Here is a 19,901-nt window from a genome sequence, read left to right on the forward strand (position 1 = left end):
ATTGTATATATATACCACATCTTCTTTATCCAGTCATCTGTCGATGGACATCTTGGCTCTTTCCACAGTTTGGCTATTGTGGACATTGCTGCTATAAACATCGGGGTGCACGTACCCCTTCGGATCCCTACTTTTGTAAAAATGATAGTATTTCTTTAAGTGATAATATTTTGGATATGTCTGCTTAAATGAGACATTATTAAAAGGCATTTCACTGGCTTTATCTGACATGGCTACAGAAATGTGGCTTGTGTTTTATTTCTACTGGACAGTGCTGTGTTTGATTTCTTTGGAATGTTAAAACACTGGAGCATCACCTGTTGGAGGAGTAAGAAAAAGTTCTAATTTTTAAAAATTTTTCACTTTCTACTTAATTTCACTTTTAGTACTCAGTTCTACTGAGGTATGGTTAATGAGGGAAAGCAGTGGGGTGGTGTATAAAGAGCAGGAAGTGTACACAAGGCAAGTTAGGTCAGGGTCCTGATTCAGTCTTACTATCTTTAAGACCTTCAGGCACATCCCTTGCCCTCTCTGTGCTTTCATTCCCTCTTCCTAAAGAAAAATAATAGTAATGGCTGACCTTTATTGAGTGTTTGTTATGTGCCAGGCACTCTTCTGAATGTCTACATGAGCCATTTACTTCCTCTGCACAATAACCCTTGAAAGGTAATAATTATAATAGGTACAGTTATTACTCTGTTTGACAGAAAACTGAAGTACACAGAGATTAATTAACCTCCCCAAGTTCCCAGAGTTAGTAAGTAGTGGAACCAAGTGGTCTCACTCTATCACATCCTTTATTCCCTCATGTGCTTCTGTCCCATAAGATTGTTTTGAGGACCAACTGACATGGTGTATCTGAATGCATTTAAAAATTGTTGACCATTAATTGTTTTGTCTTTTCCTAGAAATATTACAGATAAAGCTATTGTTTTTCTCTTTTGACTAGCAGATCTACCTGTCTTCCTTGACAGCCTAGTGATTTTAGAGCTAAAGGAAGGGACTGTGTCTGTGTTTTTGACACATTATTGAATCACTAAATCTTTGGAAGGATTCTTAGAAAGTCATCAGTTTTAGCTCACCCTCTTGCTCATTGTAGCTGTAGTTTTTTTTCCAGCATGTCCAGAAGATTTTGCTGGAATTCTTGTAGTAAATGGGTGCTCCCCAGTTACATGATATTTCTGAATGGCTCTGACTGCTTATATTAAGCTTAAATGCACCTTCCTTTTCTTACGGTCATAGAACGTTAGAGCTGAAAGGGCCTCTAGAGATTAAGTCAGTGCTTCTTATACTCAGGTAGGCAGTGAAGGACCTGGTGTATTTAGTGCCATAAGGCCACAGATATTTATTGGTAAGACTGTGGCCCAATTTCTTTCTCTGTTTCAGAAAACACTCTCAAAGAAAAAGTTTGCAAGGGACCTTTTGAATTTTTTTTTTAACCAAGCTCGTATTTATGAATTTTGTAAACTCATTTAAGTCATTTATGTCATTTAAAACATCAATTATCTCAAGCAATACAAACAATTAACTTCTGGTGAGCACTCACTATATGTCAGGCACTGTGCTTGAGTGCCTTGTCAATGATTTGGTCTCTACACCTGCCCTGCCCTATAAAATGTTTAAGATGCTAATATTACCCCCTCATATGGCACAGAGATTAAGGCCTAGCGAGGCTGACTGACTTCTTAACTTTAATTTCACTAAAGTCACAAAGCTAATTAATGACAGAAACAAGATACGAATATAGTTCATCTGATTCCATACTTCATACTCTTAATTGCTATTCTAAATTGTTGCTCAAACTGAAGTGGTTTGGGAACGTGGGGTAACCTACTAGAGTCAGGTAGATTTTTTTTTTATTGTATTTGAGGAATGCTACAAATGTGTGTTTGATCCAGGTATTTTCCTTATAGTTTCTTTGATTTGGGGGTTCTCCTACAGACTTAGTAGAGTATGTTACTTACAGGAATATGGAAGATATAATTAAATGAGACAAGAGTTCTGTTGAAATGGTAGGAATTGCCATCCAGAATTGTTTCATTGATTTATTTTAATACCCTTTAAATTTTAATCACACATACCATCTTGATGTTGCATAAAGCTATCTTTAAATGCTTCCTTTAAGCCATGTGCATTCCAGTCTTGAGCCCTCTAAAAATTCGTATCTTGTGTTTTCCATTTTTTGTATATTCCCAGATATTTTATAAGTGATTGTGGAATACTGCTAGAAATTGTATTGAATTAGATGGATAATGTTGTCACATTTCTTTTTTGATGCCTTTGGCCACCAATGTAGAATGAAACTTCATGATGATAATTTCAAAGAGGTTTTACTCTTTAATTCAGAAATCATTATACCTATTTTAATTTGAAAGTATTTATATGAATTGAGTAGACATAAACAATTGGCAGGGGGGATATTATAGTACTCACTAATAATAACATTTCTAAGAATTCTGAAGCCATGGTTAGGAAAAAAGAAATTTGGGGGAAATTGTGAATACATGCAGTAATATGTTTTCTTAGCAATATTTACATATCCAATCTAAAGTTACCTTGTTATTCTATAAAGGAACATCTTGATCTGGTCATAAAAAGCATTATTTGAAATTGTAATCTCATCAGTGTTTATTAGTGGTTATAGTCTGATTTCTGCTTCTAAACTACTTTAAAAACAGTCTAGGGAAAGAAAGTTTTTAAGAAACCACTTCAGCTTTTTCTCTTATACCTCAAGCCATTTTTACAAACCTTATTAACACAGCCCTCAGTGCAATCTCATATATATAAATTTTAAAATGCTACAGATTTTCTTCTAATAATAATTGCCCCTATCAAATTTACCTTAGAATAGTTTTAATTTTTATTATAAATGCTGCCATAAGTTGCTGATCTTTGAGCAATCTTGCCTTTGTTAGTTTTTACCACTCTGTGAGGAGTAGGCAAAATTTGAAGCAAACATCATGATCAAGGTGAAGCAAAGAAAGTTTTGTTTTCTGTATATTATTTCCTCCATATTGTGAGGCAGGCAATACACACAATTTCAGGAAATGAATAGAGAGAAGTAACAAAAGAAAATAAACTACAGACACGATGGCTATTACTTCTGGCATATAGAGCTCCATGGAATCCATCAAATTTTCAATATCAGAATTTTTAGCATCTCCAGTATATTGTATTATTATCATCTTCATGAATTTCTATTTTCTGCACACTGGAGGTTTACCTACCTTGAGACAAAGTCCTCTACATTTTAGTTTCTCTCTTAATTGGGAACAAGTATTTACAGAGACAGAAGTTCTATTTGGGACAGCTTTAGAAGTACCTTTCCAGTTCTAGGGCACGTACTGTCTGTTTGGTGGCCCAGACAGACGTGGTCCATTGTGATCACCAGAAATGTTCTATCTTTAAAGATTGGGAACAGGAGATTTACAGCAGCTCAACTTGGCAAATTGGTTCTGATTTTACTTTAATCTCTCCTTTTAACAGAAATGAACCTAAATTTTCTAGAACAGTTTATAGATTCTTTATCTGGATCATCTGGTAAGGCCATTGGGCCCTGGCATGTCAGGAATGCCTGACAAAGGTGTACGCACTAATTCACGTGTAGGGATGGCTGAAAAAGTTATCTTGAGGCCTTTGGGGAATTCTGCAGTTAAATCCAGATGACAGCTTTATCAACGACAATGTTCAGGGGAGCCTGGAGAGATGTAAAACCCTTGACTATAGCTACTTCTTTAAAAGCTTCGTCATTTCGTTTCTCTACTTGTGCAACAAGTCATGACTCTACCCACAGTTTTACCCTTGTGTGTTTTTAATCCATTGCATTCTTTTGTTATAAGAAGTTTTTGCATGTAAAGCAAGGGATATTGTATTTGCACTTCACTTTGAAGGATTATCTATCTCAAGAAGCTTTCATTTTGGCTAGGGAAATGGACATGTCTACACCTAATTGAGATACATGACAAAGGTTGAGAAGTATAGGCCAATTGTTCAGATACAGGGAGAAGAGGAGCTGTATTTCAGCAGCAGATTCAGAGATGCGCCAGATGCGTTAACCACGAAGGGGGTTAGAGGTAGAGTTGGAAGACAAAGCTTTAGGTTGAGAGAACATCCTGAATAAGTGATTTATTCATCTGAACTCTTTAGGATAGGGGCAAGAGAACTTAAAGTCTAACGAAACCAACTTTTAAAACACAACAACAACAAAAAAAACACAAAACAAAAAAACTGTTTACTGGCCGGTGTAACTGCACAAACCAGAGACAGGTCTGTTGCAGCCAGATCCATACACTAGAATAATGTCTTCAAACATCCACCTCTCACCGTCTCTCAACTCTGCCGTTCTCTTTGTTGATGCCATTTGCAGGCAGGTTTGACTCCTCTTCACTCTGAGACCGCCTTGCCTACAGGCTTACTTCTTAGAAAGTTGTCATTCCTAAATGAAAGGAAGCTTCTTCCTAATAGTTCTGACAAATGTGCCGTGATGGGCTTTGCGTGGTCACATGCCACCTCCATCATCACAGAGGTTAGGCTGGATGGGCAGAGAGAGTGGCTCAGCCTGACCTCTGCAGCCCCATCAGGGCTCCAACCAACAGAACTGAGAGTGGGAGAGAGGAGGCTATCCAAAGTTATCTTTAGTCTACCCACAGGGGAGGCATAGCAAGACCTTGTGATAGACTGGAGAGACTAAAGATGGATTAGTTTTGACTCTCTCTCTCTTCCTTAGAGAAGGCTGTGAAGTAAAGGTGAATCATTAGAGTTGGACCAGTGTTACTTCCCATCACAGCCCTTCCTGATTCTCTGCTTCTCTGAACTCTTACAGCACCTGTGAGCTCCACTAAGCAATGTAACATTGAATCACATACTGTTTTATGATCTATAGTGAGACTGTGTATGTATTAGTCAGGGTTCTCCTGAGAAACAGAATCAATAGGATATGTGTGTGTGCACGTGCTCAAGGACAGATAGATAGATAGATAGATAGATAGATAGATAGATAGATAGATAAATGATTTTTTATGTGGAATTGGCTCACATAATTATCGAGACTGGCAAGTCCAAAATCTGCAGGGTGAACTGGCAGGCTGCAGACCCAGGAGAGCCAGTGTTTCAGTTCAAGTCCAAAGGCAGTCTTCTGTAGGACAAGAAAGAGCCATATTGCAGATGAAGTCTGAAGGCAGTCGGCAGGAGAATTATCTTTTGCTGGGGAGAGACAGTCTTTTTGTTCTATTCAGGTCTTTAACTGATTGGATAAGGCCCACCCACATTATGGAGAACAATCTGCCTTACTCAGAGTCTACCAATTTAAGTATGAATCTCATTCAAAAATACTCTCACAGAAATACCCAGAATAAGGTTTGCACCATGTATCTGGGTACCAACTCAAGTTGACACATAAAATTAACCATCACAAATTGTTTTTATGTTTACCCTATTGTGTTTGATCCTATTTTCTGGAAATTTTTCTTTGGAAATATTATGTTTCCTGTTTTGCTACTCCAAAGAAATGTTGTGATTTTTTTTTTTCACTAAAAAGGAAATTTGTATCAGTTGATTCTAATTCTAGTTCTCTTTATAAAAAGGGTTTTTTTTTTTAACAAAGTTAAATTTTAAACAGATATTTTTGCCAAGAGTCGATACTTGAAAATTAATTTTGGCCCTTTTAAAATTACTAATATTATCTGAAACCAAAAAAGGTGGTGAGGCCAGTGGTTGTTTTTAAAGAAACGGTTTAAATTGTTCTGCTTAGACCGTTTATTGTTTGGACAAAGGGTTGTTATGCTGTGGCAAGCAAACTCAGTATATAAAGATTAAAATTTTCCAAAAATAAATATTCATAAGTTTAGAAAAAATTCTCAAGACTGTTTAAATAGCAATGTTTGATAATGTGTTTAAAATATATGAATATTACATATTCATAAACCTACCTGTTAATATAAAGCAATATAGGACTTTAGATAGATTAAAAACTAGATCGGAATTACTATAACTTCGGGGCACCTGGGTGGCTCAGTCAGTTAAGCATCTGCCTTCGGCTCAGGTCATGATCTCAGGGTCCTGGGATTGAGCCCCATTTCGGGCTCCCTGCTCCTCGGGGAGCCTGCTTCTCCCTCTCCTCCCCACGTGTGCTGTCTCTCGCTATCTCTGTCTCTCTCAAATAAATAAATAAAATCTTTTAAAAAAAAAAGAAATTACTTGAACTTCTAGGACGACCTCAGGACAGAGTACATAAGTTTTCAAATTTCTCTAAGAATCCTCATATCCACATTTGTTTTTACAGTTGCAGATAAAGGCTAGTGTTTCAGTGCATCTTAAATACAAATGCAGTGACTGTCAGTTATATGAGGGAAACCCTCCTTCCCCTTACTCCTCCAGATCCTCCTTAGTCATTGCTGTCATCATTCAAGTTGTTTATTAGAGACATAGGCATACGCTGGCCCCACACAGACTGTTCGCAGCTATTGGGCTGAGTGAGAGTTAGAAAAAAAAGAGCTACATTAAAAAAAAGAGCCACCCATTGACATAGGTTTGTTGTTATTGTTTTGAGTCAAGTACATATCTTTCAAATCCTATGTGGGTTTTGTTTAAACGGCTGATTAATTTCACATTAATCTTACATAGTTTTATAATGCTCATTATGATGCAGTGTGGCGATGAAAGGAGAACAAGAGCTGTAGGGAGAATAAAAAGGGTAGTAGCAGGTAAAGGAAGAAGGAAGAATAGTGGTGAAAATGACAGAAGCAGACAAAGTTGGGTCCTGCCTGCTCTGTCCAGTGGGTAACTGCTCACAGGATCAGGGGGGATTCAGTGTTTTGTCCTGTATTATGGACGTTTCTCGCCGATTGGAGACGTAAGTAGATGCCAGCTCGTAAGTATAGTCGCGGCTCCAATCTGTAGACATCCTTAGACAGAGCCATCATATCTTTACATCAACTGACATCATTCTGAATGTAGATCGTTATTTATCCTGCCTAGACTAGGAGCTCAGCATGGAAAGCTCCGTCCTAGCAATCCAAGCAATTACTCACATTTACCATCTTAGCAACACCTCAGTTACCTGGAGCTCAGTCTCTTAGGTTCCGTCTGAAACAGAAACCTAATCCCTCAGGAGATGGCCTGGGTGAGTCTTTGTCTTCAAATATTCCACATATTTATGAAGCTCCTGCTACATATAGGGCAATGGGCTAAGTCCTAAGGATAGAACAATGAGCATGTTCCCCCAGTGTCAGTCTGAAATCTCACCCAACTCGTAAGGTTCGTCTCTAGTGTGGCCAACCCTAAGGATTCTCCTTGAAGCCTACCGTGCTTGAGCTCATCCTCGGACTCACTGACTCATCCCACCCTGCATCCTCCCTGCCAGAGGAGAAGCTCACCAAAGTACCAAAGTTTTTCAACTTCCTTTGTACCCCTCACAGTTCACCTGAGACACTAAACAACTATTTTTTTAATTAATTAATGAAATACCCGTCCCAAGGCAGCAGACTACAATCTCTACTCCTCTCAAAGGCTTTCTGGAGCACATTTCTTCCATAGTTTTTGTTTTTTGTTTTTTGGTTTTTTTACAAGTTGGTTGCCTGCCTCTGCAAATTAGCCTCTAATTAGCCTCTGCAAATTAGAAGAAGTACATAACTGAAAGTGGGAAAAGGTTTTCAGTGAGACATTCTTCATAATGTGGGGCTGGAAAATTCAAAGCTGCGTTACCGTGGTAACACTATTTTCATAATGATGACCTGATTCACTAAGAGAAAGTTAAATGATATTTTTTTACTGTTTGTTTAAGGTAGTGGAGAAATTGTATGATAATAATAAGGTGCTTAGAAAGGGGCAAGTGTTGCTTATCTGGAAAAATCACTTGTGTAGATCTGTAGGTTGTAGTGCATTGCTCTCCATTGGTGAGAAGAGATGCAGCAAACCTCCCCCCACCAATTAGCTAGTATGTTTATGTATGTATTTTTGCCAGGATACTTTGCATTTCTGTTGTTCCACTTTTAAAGAGCTGCAGTCACCTTAAGAAAATAATCTTATGTAGATGGTTTCAGTGATCCTCCAAGAAGCCTATGACATAATTCAATAAGAAATTTAAGGAAAGAGGGCACCTGGGCGGCTCAGTCTGTTAAGCATCTGCCTTCAGCTCAAGTCATGATCCCAGGGTCCTGGAATCGAGCCCCACATCAGGCTCCTTGCTCAGCCAGGAGCCTGCTTCTCCCTCTGCCCCTCACCCCGCTTTGGTGCTCTCTCTCTCTCAAATAAATAAAATCTTAAAAAAAAAGAAATTTAAGGAAAGAAAAGAGATGAAAACAAAACACATGAAAAATAGACATCCCCCATCAAGCCCAGATCTCCTATAATGGTTGCTTTAAGGTATGGTGGGAATTACTTCTGATTTGGCTATTTCGTCCTCTCACCTATTAAAGTATTAAGTCTCTAGGAGAAATCTTTTAAATTAAAATGTTGTAAAACAGACTGGTTCTTGAATACCGTGCAAATAGTTTCATAAGAAAGAAAATTACAGTATTGTTATAAACCATTTACAGTGCTGAGTTGTTATTTTTCATTGTTTAAGTTGCATTAGATTTCACAAAAGCTGTTTGTGAACAAAATTGCAATAGGAAGGCCTGTCCATTGTATTTTCAGAAGAAAGCTGGTTTTCACAATATTATTCACATTTTGTAAACAGCATCAATGAACCTGCACATAAAAGGTTAAATGTTTGCAGACCATTCTTTTTTGCCTCAAAGATCAGAGACAAATTACTATTTTTATTTTACATTCCCTTGATGAGGATAATGATAAACAGCTGTCACTTCAGTGCTTAGACTGCAAAGAATTCTATTGCAATCCTATAATTTAAACAAAGAAAAAATACATAGTCATACACAGTATACATACAGAAAAAAACACGACAGAGAATTTGGTTAGAACTGGGTCAGAGAAAAGGGAACATTTGCTCTCTGAAATTACTCAGTTTAAAGAAAAAGTCCATCTATGCATATTTCCCCCATTTATCTTAGCTATATTAGAAAAGGCAAGTATTTCTGCTATCTTTCTAAAATCAGAAAAGAAATTCAATTTGCATTCTGAATTCTGTGACTCCCCGTCACGTCCATGGTATTATCTGAGTAGTTAAAGTTTGCATGTGACCACATATTATTTCCAAAAGCTAAAGAGAACTTCAAATTGTTTTACGGATTACTCTGGAATACTTCTTGTGTGTATGCGTGTGTGTGTGTGTGTGTGTGTGTGTGTGTGTTGAGAATTAATCCATTCGGTGTGCTCCATTCACTCTGACACTTTCCTTATTATTTGCATCTGGTTTTTAAAAGTGAAAGTGAATGTCTTTTGCATGTTTTGATAAGCAAAAAGTAAAGTAAGGCTAAATGTTAAAAGTAGTGTGAAATGGGAAAATTAAGTGTTTCTATGTAAACATGCAGATCATGGTATAATTTCTTGGTGTTTTATATTTCTGGAGGTTCTTTTAAAAATACTGTTTACTCTGCTTTTCTCTTTTGTTTCAATCTTTTTTTTTTTTTTTTTACAAATAGCAATATTTCAATGACATCTTTTCCTGGAAACTCTTTCTACATTTATTTTATCTATGAAACTGACTTGATGTTTTATGAATGTTTCACTGTTTCATAATACTTGATTTTTTTATACTTATGGAAGAAAAAGAAATTTGTTAAAATTGTATGCATCTTACACTTACTGAACAAATTTCAACATGCTCTTCTGTGGGTTGACAATAACAAGGTTGTGGTGTGGATCTTCTACGCAAAGTGCTTAGCAGATTACCTAGAACACAGCAAGTGCTCAATAAGTGTTCCTGGGACAGGTGGAATATTGATACTGAAATGTCATCGCCCCCGACTGTTAAATACCATAACAAAACCGCAGTGTATTTCAGATCAGAGAGACAAACTGAACTGTATTTTATCCATTATGGAGGTTTATGTCGCTTTGTATAAAAGCTGTTTTCCTCCCAAAGCTGTCGGTCATCTGTTCTCATTTGTATACAATATTTCATAATCATTTTATCATTCTCACTGTTATCAAGTAGTCATGGGTCCTAACTCACCACCCTGGGGTTTCTCTGGTCTCCAGTGTCTCTGACATGTAGGCAGGCACACTTGGAACCCCTGAATGCACCAGAGCAGCTTCCTTGATTTACGTAAACCCCTTGTGGTGTTGTTAACTCCTTCTCCCGTGCATCAAGCTCTGTGCTGGGTGCTGAGAAGGGAGAGAAACAAGACACCAGAATCTAATAGGAGAGGAGCGTAAACTGAGGCTGGATATTTAAAAAAAGTGAACACAAGACACAGAGGAAGTACAAAGGGGGGGAGCGATGGGGTCGGGGGGCCATCAGGAGCTTGTCCAGAAGGTTCTGAAAGATGAAAGATCTTCACGGGTGGGAGGAGGAGGGTCCAGGCAGACTTCGTAGGCCTACAAATATGCCTTTCACACATGCGTATTGATTCAAAGGAAAACGTGGAGATGTTAAAAAAAAATACACTTGCCATTTTTATATTGCTTGAATTGAAAATGTTTTATGCACAAAGTTTTCACCTTAAATTTTCATAGTGTATGTTGAGAGTCAAGCAGCTCTCTCTTATTCCATGAATATTCAGAAAGGAAAGAAAGCAGCTAACATTTATTGAGGCCCTTGGCTAGGTCATCTCCTATGTGTTATCTCCTTTAGCTTCCACAAGCTCACCAGGGACGTGTATCCCTGTTTTAAAGATAGGGAAGCTGAGTTTAAATTACATCAAGTAACTTAAGTGTGGCCACACAACCAGTAACAATAGAGCCTGAATTTGAACCTGAAGTTTTCACTTTCAAATACATAATCCTTAAAACGACATTGCAGTTACTGCTGACTTACAACTTGGGCTCAGCATGGAACACATTTGAAGTGGTTTTTATACCCTAGGAAGGAGTTTGGAAACATGATTGTTTTTTCACTGCTGTGGCTTACCTTCCCTCTACCTACCACTTTATGGCTTCAGCTTTATACCCATTTGTCCTAGATCCTATTGTGCTTGTATATCACCAATTAAGAATAAAAGTAGTTCTTTACTACAGAAGACTTGATTTAGTTCTTTCTCTCAGTGACCAAAGACCATTTCAAACAACTGCCCTTTTTGAAACTTCCTCTACCTTGCTGGAGTAGCTGGAAGATGCCTCAGAAATGTCCTCAAACTGTCGCCCTGAAGCATGGGGCCATACTCTCATGGTCTCACAACAATGACTGTTGTGTTTTAGAGTGAGCACATTATTTTAATATTTTTAAAAAGTATTGGATATTTCTGAGCAAGAGAAGCCTATATAAATGACTAGGACCTATTTCTCTCTTTGTTATTATTGACTTTGTAGGCCTACAAATATGCCTTTCACACATGCATATTGATTCAAAGGAAAAGTTTGTCATTTATAGATCCATTTAAGCACAGGGCTTTGCCTAAAACTGATAGGATGATTGAAAACCTGGCAGATCAAAGTATGTACATTTCCAAGGAAAAGTACTTCATGTCTACAATGGAAGCAATAAATTATCCCCCCCCCTTTTTTTGCATTTGTAATTAAATCTTTCCAAATGTTAGAAAGTAGCCAGACCACTAACAGTATTTGTATCATGTTCTGGGGCTTAGATGGTTCAACCTGACTTGAAATGGAGACCATTTGTTCTAAATTGATTTCAATGCCAAGCCAATAGGTCAGCCCTTAATGATGAAGATGCCATTCCAGCCCAGCCTCTGGTGGATAAGCCAAAATTAATTAACTCAAGTCCCGTAGTATAGAAAACAGATGCTTCTCTCATGTTGCACAAATAAATTCTTTGTGTATAGATGTGTTCTGTTTTATTCAAAGAATAACAAGTTGGAAGTTAAAATTGTAAGTTTTCCACAATGGAGCCAGCCTTTAGTAGTGATGACAGAAGCATGAATTTACAGAACAAATTCCAGCAAGTGCATGGAAAGATGAATTATTCTCTATATCTCTTATTTTGGCTCCAGGCCAGGCCTAGGAGATTTAGTTTTAAAACCTGGGCTGATCCAAATGCTGATCCATTCCAGAACAGACCTAGGAGTTCCAGAACAACACCAAGGTTATTTCTAATCTATAGAATCCCTGGAGACCCGTCCCAGAGGTTTACATCTGCATCATTTGCTTGGATTCAGTTCTTTGGCCAGCTTGTAAATGGCTGAAGATTAGATTGTTCTCTAGAGGTATGTTGTTAGGTGCACTCTTTATCTGGTTATTCATCCCGGCATTCGCTCAGAAAGTTGCTTCCCCTAGGTTGTGGGTTGCTAAAAGTAGAGGAATAACTGCCTGGTTCTGATCCCTTTTCAGAATTAATGGGTATGTTTAAGATAAAGATGTTAACCATCTAGTGATAGAACTCCAAACAGAGTGAGCAGAAGTTGATCATCTGATAATGTATGGTATTTTTTTTCTTCTGAACGAATGTGAAATAATTCATGTTTTCTTTCCTTTCTGTTAGACTGAAAATGATGAGAATGGCCAAGCAGAAAACTTTTCCATGGACCCACAATTGGAGAGGCAAGTGGAGACCATCCGCAACCTCGTAGACTCCTACATGTCTATCATCAACAAATGTATCCGAGATCTAATTCCAAAAACAATAATGCACCTTATGATCAATAATGTAAGTGATTATAAACTGTCTCATTTTAACTTCTAACCCGTCTTAGTGTGGAAACTGCTCATATTCTCACCAGCTTCTTTGTGATATTTTCTGGATGGTTGAATACCTATTACCCAGATTCCTCATTTTCTATTACAAGTGACAAGTGACTGACCAGTGAAAGAATTTAGGGAAGCCAACATGAAACTTACAGCCACAGTACTGTGGAATTCCCTATTGCCTATCTGCTCCTGAAGAGTGTGCATTTGCTCACAAGAAAGCAGAGCAAAAATACTGCAGCTGTGCTCAGGGTGTGAGTTAATTGCAAAGCCAGCAATAAAACCAGATGCCCCAGCTCCTAGCCTTTGAGATTAAAAGCAAAAAATATTTATTCTTGTCTACACACAAACACATAACATACGTTGATATGATTATTTTCACTTTCTAAAAACTACGGAATGCTATTTTCACCCGGGAAGTGGCTTTTTGCCCTATCCCCTTGGATTCAGAGTCAGTCAACTTCTCTTTTCTGGTAATGGTGATATTGCCACAGATCTTAAAGTGCCTGCTAGACGAACCCTCAGTTGATCTGGAGTGTACAGAATCCCTCCCTTTTCATGGTTACTTTACAGTAGTCAGGATATGATACTTAAATTACATGATCTAGTTCGGTTCTTTTGGCAGCTACTTTATTAAAGTACAAATAATATCACAAGTTATTGGAGAAACTTTCTTTTAGATAAGATAGGCTATCATGCAGTGTTTTATAACAGGCTTTTCTGATTCTTGAAAAGGATACACCAGTATTTTTAGTTCTAGCTGTCTTCTCGGGATACCTTTTATTTAAATCGATGATATATTATGAGCATTTGCTTGTAACACATATAAATTAGCTGGCACAGTTACTGAACACACTCGAATTCAGGAGAAACCTATATTCTGCACCTGGTTCTGCTACAGATTCTGTTGACCTCAAGACAAATCGGTTAACTTCTTTGCATCCGTTTCCTCCATATGTAAAATACGAATCGTAGAAAAGGTACCTGGCTTAGGGATTTATTTCAGAAGATAGTATATATGGAAGTACTATAAAAAATGTAAGAAGCCAATGTGGCTGCCTGCCTATTTCAGAACTATAAAGAGCCTTTGTCCATATTTCAAGATTTCTTTCAAAATTGTATTTGTAAATATGACATTCTATTTGTGGTTCATGGTGTGTTCGTTCCTTGAAGAAAGGTTTCCTGGAAGAAACCCCTTGAAGGAAACCCTTCTTGAAGAAGCTCTAAGCACCCATGGTTTTTAACCCTATTCCCATGCAAGATTTTGCATAATTAAACAAGGTTGCTAGGATGCTTTGAAGTATCAGCAGTAGGTGAGCAATATATTGGAAATTTGGAAACCATGAATTGTATTCTTAAGCTCAGTCAATGGCCTGCTGTGTGACCTGGAGCAAATTATTTGGCCCCTCTGAGTTGAAGTCAGTCACTTCTAAAATTACGATAAGAACACTGAGCTGCCTCACTGAATTGTCAGAGAACGTAATAAATGCGACTGAATGCCATTTTGAAAAATACAGAGTACTAAACAAATAGTCTGTGTATTTTTAAAATTACCCTCTTAATTTTACTTAAATGAGTTCAGGTTGTTTTGCTGTGGTATATCCAGGCACTTGCTTATTTAAACATTTTCCTGATTAAGTATCATTTATCTTTTCACTGTTTTATCGCAAGTCATTAGTGCGGCCATCAGTTCAAACCCTGCTTTGCTCTGCACTATATTAAATCATCGGCACAGGAAATAGCACTTACTGTCTATAGCACGAGGAGTTGCCTGACACTAATTAGTTAAAACGAAAAAGAAAAAAAGACCCTCTTACAAATCTATCCTACTTTTACCTTCTCAAGAAACACACACACACACATACACAAAGAAACACAGGGTAATTGCCCTCACCCCTCACTGGTGTGCTTGTTGGCTTTAATGAAATGGCTGAACCCCCGCCCCCCAGGGAATTCTCCGTGGAGGTAGAGCTCTGCAAGCTGCCTTGAGAGAGACCTTGCACAAGAATAATGAGAAAGAGGACCTTGACGCTGAGACTCACAGGAATGTGGAGAAAACAGAACCATCACGTAATGCTGGATTCTTACGAAATGATGGTTATCGTTGTTGGAAATTTAACTTTTTGTATCTGTCAGAAAACAGTTTTACGTATCTCGGATGACCACTTTTCCTGGAGTATTATTTTGTTTGCTTTTTTCCTAGATATGTCAAAATACAGAGTTATATATATTTGATAATTACATAGATGTAAAAATATAAATTGCTCTTTTAAATGCCATATTCTCAGAGCATCTTATTGGACAGAACATCTGAATCCTTTGTGTTCACTCCGGAAGGGCCCTGTTGAGTACAAGGACCAGAAACGCACTGAACACCAAGCACCGTGTCACGCCTATGTGCTGGTTGTTTATTCGATGTTAAGAGATCTTCAAGGTAGAGAATCCATCATAGAATCACAGCTAGAAAACAAATACTCTGCCTCCTCATGCTAAAGTCCATCCACTTAACCCTGCTGCTTCTATAAATGGCACTGGGTGGACGCTGGTTCTCCCGCACCAGTGAATGCCTGCAACGGGGTCCTCTGTCAGTGGACAGTCACCGTGGAAAGCGGTGCCGTGGCCTTTCCTCTTTGCAATGGGAATGGCTACCCTGCCTTCTGAAAAAGAATATGTTTCAGCCAACTTTTATAAAGTTCAGAATTTGGTGGGCAGTTTCCTTTGAAAGTTTACATTAAGTGTTCTGCCACTCAGGTCTCCATATGGAATTATTTAAGAAGTTTAAAGCCAGCAATAAATGCCTTGCTTCAGACATACTGTAAGCCTTTGTTGAAGCAGAACAGCTGTTGCAGTGCTTAAGCGCACTGGGGAACAGCGGCACAAAGAAATAGCAAGTTTATGACAGCCGGCCGTTCGGGACCGGCTGCAGCCGAAGCAGGGGAGTTTTGGTCAGGACTTTAATGTTCGCACACACCTAGCCCCCCAGGGCAAGCACAGTTTGATGGCCTCTGCTCTGCAGCCCACCCCACCAGAAGATTCTCCGTCCGAGAATCGAGCTTTATTGTGAAAGTCTGCATGGCAGGGCGGTACACGGTTCAGTGTTGGCACCCACGGGACAGCCATCCACCGGGCACTCAGTATTTCGCCCCGATTATAAATGGAGAAACTGAGGTGCCGAGAGGTTAAGGGACTCGCCCAGGGTCACATAGCAGGGCTGGCAGAGTCAAGATTAAAACCCAGATCTCATCCTTAGTTAACGCATATAGCAAGGATGGGCGAACTATGGAGCTCAGCCTTCTCCACCTAGGGGGCTGCTCTGCCCATAGCACGTATCTGGTGTATCTTCCCAGAAGGCTCATTTCCTGGAAGATTTCAGGGTTTGTTTGAATATGAGAAACAACATTTTATTTTATTTTTTAATTTTTTTTAAGATTTTATTTATTCATTTGAGACACAGAGAGAGAGAGACAGCATGAGCAGGGAGAGAGGCAGAGGGAGAGGGAGAAGCAGACCCCCCGCTGAGCCGGGAGCCCGATGCGGGGCTCGATCCCAGGACCCTGGGACCACGACCTGAGCCGAAGGCAGACGCCTAACCATCTGAGCCACCCAGGCGCCCTGAGAAACAACATTTTAAATCTTAACTAGTAATTCAAACCCAGATAATACAAAATAGAACGTAAAGTTTTTATGAAACTTTTTAAGAATCAGATATGAAGCCCGGGGGCATTTCACACTTGGAGTGCGTGCTGCCGCCTGGACCCCTGGACCCCTGGAGCTCCACATTTACTCTCCTTGGCCAGTGGCACTTCGCTGGAAAATTAGTAACATGTGCCCTCGTTTCAAAACTCACTGTAACTTTCATGTGCATGAAGTCGAGTATTATTTCAAATGTTCATTATTTGAGGGGAAAGTACACCTTAAATACCAGGGCACTGATTTGTTTCCATGGGTCAAGAATTCAGCATCCTGCTCAAGAAACAGATCGGGACCAGGAGCCGGAAGACCCCCCCCCCGCCCCCACTCCTGCGTGCTCCCACCTCCCATCACTCCCCAGCAAGGGCACCGCTCCTGATTTCTTACAGCATAGCTTATCTTAGCTCTGACTGTTCTTGAACTTTGGAATCATATAGTGGGTGCTTTCTGGTGTCTAACTTCTTTGGCTTGACGCTAGGTTTGTGAGGCAAAGGATGCCACTTTTTCAAGAAACATCACTGGTCTTTAGCAGAAATCCGTCCCTGAGAAATGGAAAGGAAGCTAGAGCAGACATGAAAGAATTGTGAGATCTCAGAGAATCACAAGCTTCTAACCAAGCCCCTTTCCCAAACTAAGCAAATTTAAATGGCGCAATTACATTTTTTATATATTCACGTGAATGCAAGTGATCACTGTGTTGCAGACTCCCATCTAGAAACAGATTTTAAGGAAATGGCCTCCTTAGTAACAGAATTGTGTGAAAATTCGAGGAATGTCCCTTCTATTTATGAAGGCTTTAAAATGGTCTTAATTATGAAGACAAAGAAGTCTTAAGATCCAAAACTACTGCAGGTTGATAGAGAAGGGTTAAAGTAAGAAAGAGAGGAAAACATGTGGAACGTTTTTAATGACCTCACATTCCTTTACACTGAGCGGGACAACATGGTACAGTCATGCCTGTTTATCTAGCCTGTAGAGTCTGAACTGGAATGAGGTTTTGTGTATGAGAATTTTTTTGTGAACCATACCAAGATGTATAGGTTATAAGGTGTTATAATTAAAAGCATAAATATTATTTCAAGTCTTGAATCCAAGTATAATTCGTTTATGTCATGTTCTGTGAGGTGTATTCTAAATGCCATCACCTCCAAGGGATCTTACTGGGCCTCGACTGTCATGCAGAATCCTTGAAATTTATGTATTTGCACCACGGACATACAGACTGCTCAGAAAGTCCCTGAAGTGTCTGAAAACTCCCTGACGTTCCCCTACCTTTGTTCCCGTTGTGGCATCCCAAAGCCAGGCTAGCAGGAGAAGGGTCTTTCTAAAATTTTGTTTCAGTGCAAAATAAAACATTAGCCTCCGCTCTGTATTGAACTGTGTATGTCTCTCGACGCCTGCACCATTGCAATAGCTTTCTGTGTGTTCTCCTCCCTCTAAATACCTCAGGCCAATTTCGTCTGCATGCTTTAGAAAGAACAGCTTCTGCTTGCAGAGCACTAACGAAATGCTAGGCATTGCGCAAGGCAACTTATAATCATTCTGTCACCTGATCCTCACAACAGCTCTTGAGACAGCTGCTACCACTGTCCCCATTTTACAGATCAGGAGCCTGAGACTGGAGGAGGTGGTTGTTTGCTCAAGAAGAGTTAAGTGTGGGAACTAGGACTCAGATTCAGAGCTGTCTGATTGCAGAGCGTGAGCTCTTAACCACTGCGCCGTATTGCCATTTTCTCCTGTGCCAGTAGTGATGCTCCTATTAATTCACAACATTGCCAAATCTTTGGGATAGTAGGCAAGTTTTAGCGTGTCATGTTCTGATGTGGAAGAGTTGATTCAAGGCAGATCTTTGATCAGAATGCTGAAACAAGCCCTTATTATTTTATTTCGTGGTTTGTTTGACAGTCGCTTCTTAATTCAGATCTGCTTTAAATCTATTCTTGGAAGGACCTTCTTTTAAATCGTGTTTAATAGATTCTAAGTGATACTCCAGTTAGATGTAAAGCTTCAAACTAGCTTAGCCCAACTGCTGTTCCATGCCAGGAAAATTGTCTGGTTTTGAGTTTTGCGTTGCATCATCTATCTGAGTGCATGCACATGCCCAGCGGCAGAAGGTTCGTGCAAATGTCCCTGACTCCTTGGGTACCTGCAAGTATGTTTTAAAAGTGACTAAATCTCGAAAAAAAAAAAAGGGGGGGGGAATGAAATATTCCTTAAGCCAAATTTACTGTCTTTCCTCTAACTCTCCTTCCTGACTTTTGATTTTGTTTTCCAACTCACCCCAACCTCAGTGCTTGAAGTGTCCTTGTTCCTTTTGCTCCTGCCCTTTCACATCAAACCAGCACTTATGCCCACCTGGTTTTTCCTCTATCGTGTAATTGATATGTGCCCATCTTTTCTGTTCCACTGCAGTCTCGCTAAATGAAAGCCCTACCATCTAGAAATGATCTATAATGGTCTTCTATCAGATTTCTTTCTCTCTGCTACCACCCTTACAAATTCTTTTCCAATCACAGACAGATTAATTTTCCTAAAACTCTATTTTATTGTTTCACTTACTTGCATAGAAGTCTTCCATGGCTTCCCACTGCCAAGTGGATACAGTTCCAACACTTTTCCTTGGCGTTCAAGGCTTTCACATCTGGCCTCAGGTTACCTGGCCCAACTTACCTTCCACAGCTATCACACATAAACCTTCTACCCTACTAGACAGTTGCCCAAATACATCTTGTCTACTAGATTACTTCCACATTTGAATCACTCTTGGTTTGCAAAATACGGAGAGAATACTCTTTATTTCACCACAGCAAAGCTGTGACTTAGCTGAATTTTCTGATCAGCAGAATTATTTACATAGTTTGATACCTTTAAAAAATAATAAAGCTATGTGTTTTTGACTTTTGTGATCTCTTGGTTCCATATTTCACTACAAGCCAGGGATTCTGACAGCTATGCCGCTGTCTGCCTGAATTTGTAACAATTAAATATGCTGGCCTTTGGTCTTTCCTAGAAAGATCCAGTGACTCTAGATAAGCATTAGTCTCATTTAACAGAGAAACTGAAAAATCCAAGTTGGTTTATTTTTGTAGGCTAAGTTAATCAGCATACTTGCGATACCACTCTACAATCATGATGCTTAAACATAAATTGTCTTTGCTAAGCACTCAATCAAAGTGGGTAAGGAGGTAACGGAAAGAGCACTAGACTTTGAGTCCAAAGACTTGGGGTTTGACTTAACTTTATGTGACTTCGGGCAAATTACTAAACTCTCTGAACTTCAGTTTCTTCATCTGTAAAATTGAGATCATAATACATTTCATAAGTATGTGGTGAGAATCCAAATAGATAACTTGTGAAGGTACGTGGGACATACCATCTTTCATTGATTCCCACATTCACTTGTTTCACATTTAATAGTTTTGACATGAAGATGCATGTCACACTCAATAGCATCTTGGCATTCTGTCATAGTTTAATTAATGGTGTTTTCTCTTTCTTAGTGGCACATC

The 19,901-nt window shown here is 39.0% G+C and overlaps 1 protein-coding gene across 1 annotated transcript in view; it reads left to right on the forward strand.

Annotated features, from left to right (window-relative positions):
- Positions 1-19,901, forward strand: part of DNM3 (dynamin 3) — a 533,769-nt gene that overhangs the window by 485,961 nt on the left and 27,907 nt on the right. Inside the window, exon 16 of the mRNA XM_081823185.1 lies at positions 12,500-12,664. Coding sequence (XP_081679311.1) covers positions 12,500-12,664 — 165 coding nt within the window. The remainder of the gene's footprint in view (positions 1-12,499; positions 12,665-19,901) is intronic.

This window comes from Leptonychotes weddellii, chromosome 6 (genome assembly GCF_054177405.1).
Source record: "Leptonychotes weddellii isolate Sample4059 chromosome 6, ASM5417740v2, whole genome shotgun sequence".
In the NCBI taxonomy this organism is placed as follows: Eukaryota; Metazoa; Chordata; class Mammalia; order Carnivora; family Phocidae; genus Leptonychotes; species Leptonychotes weddellii.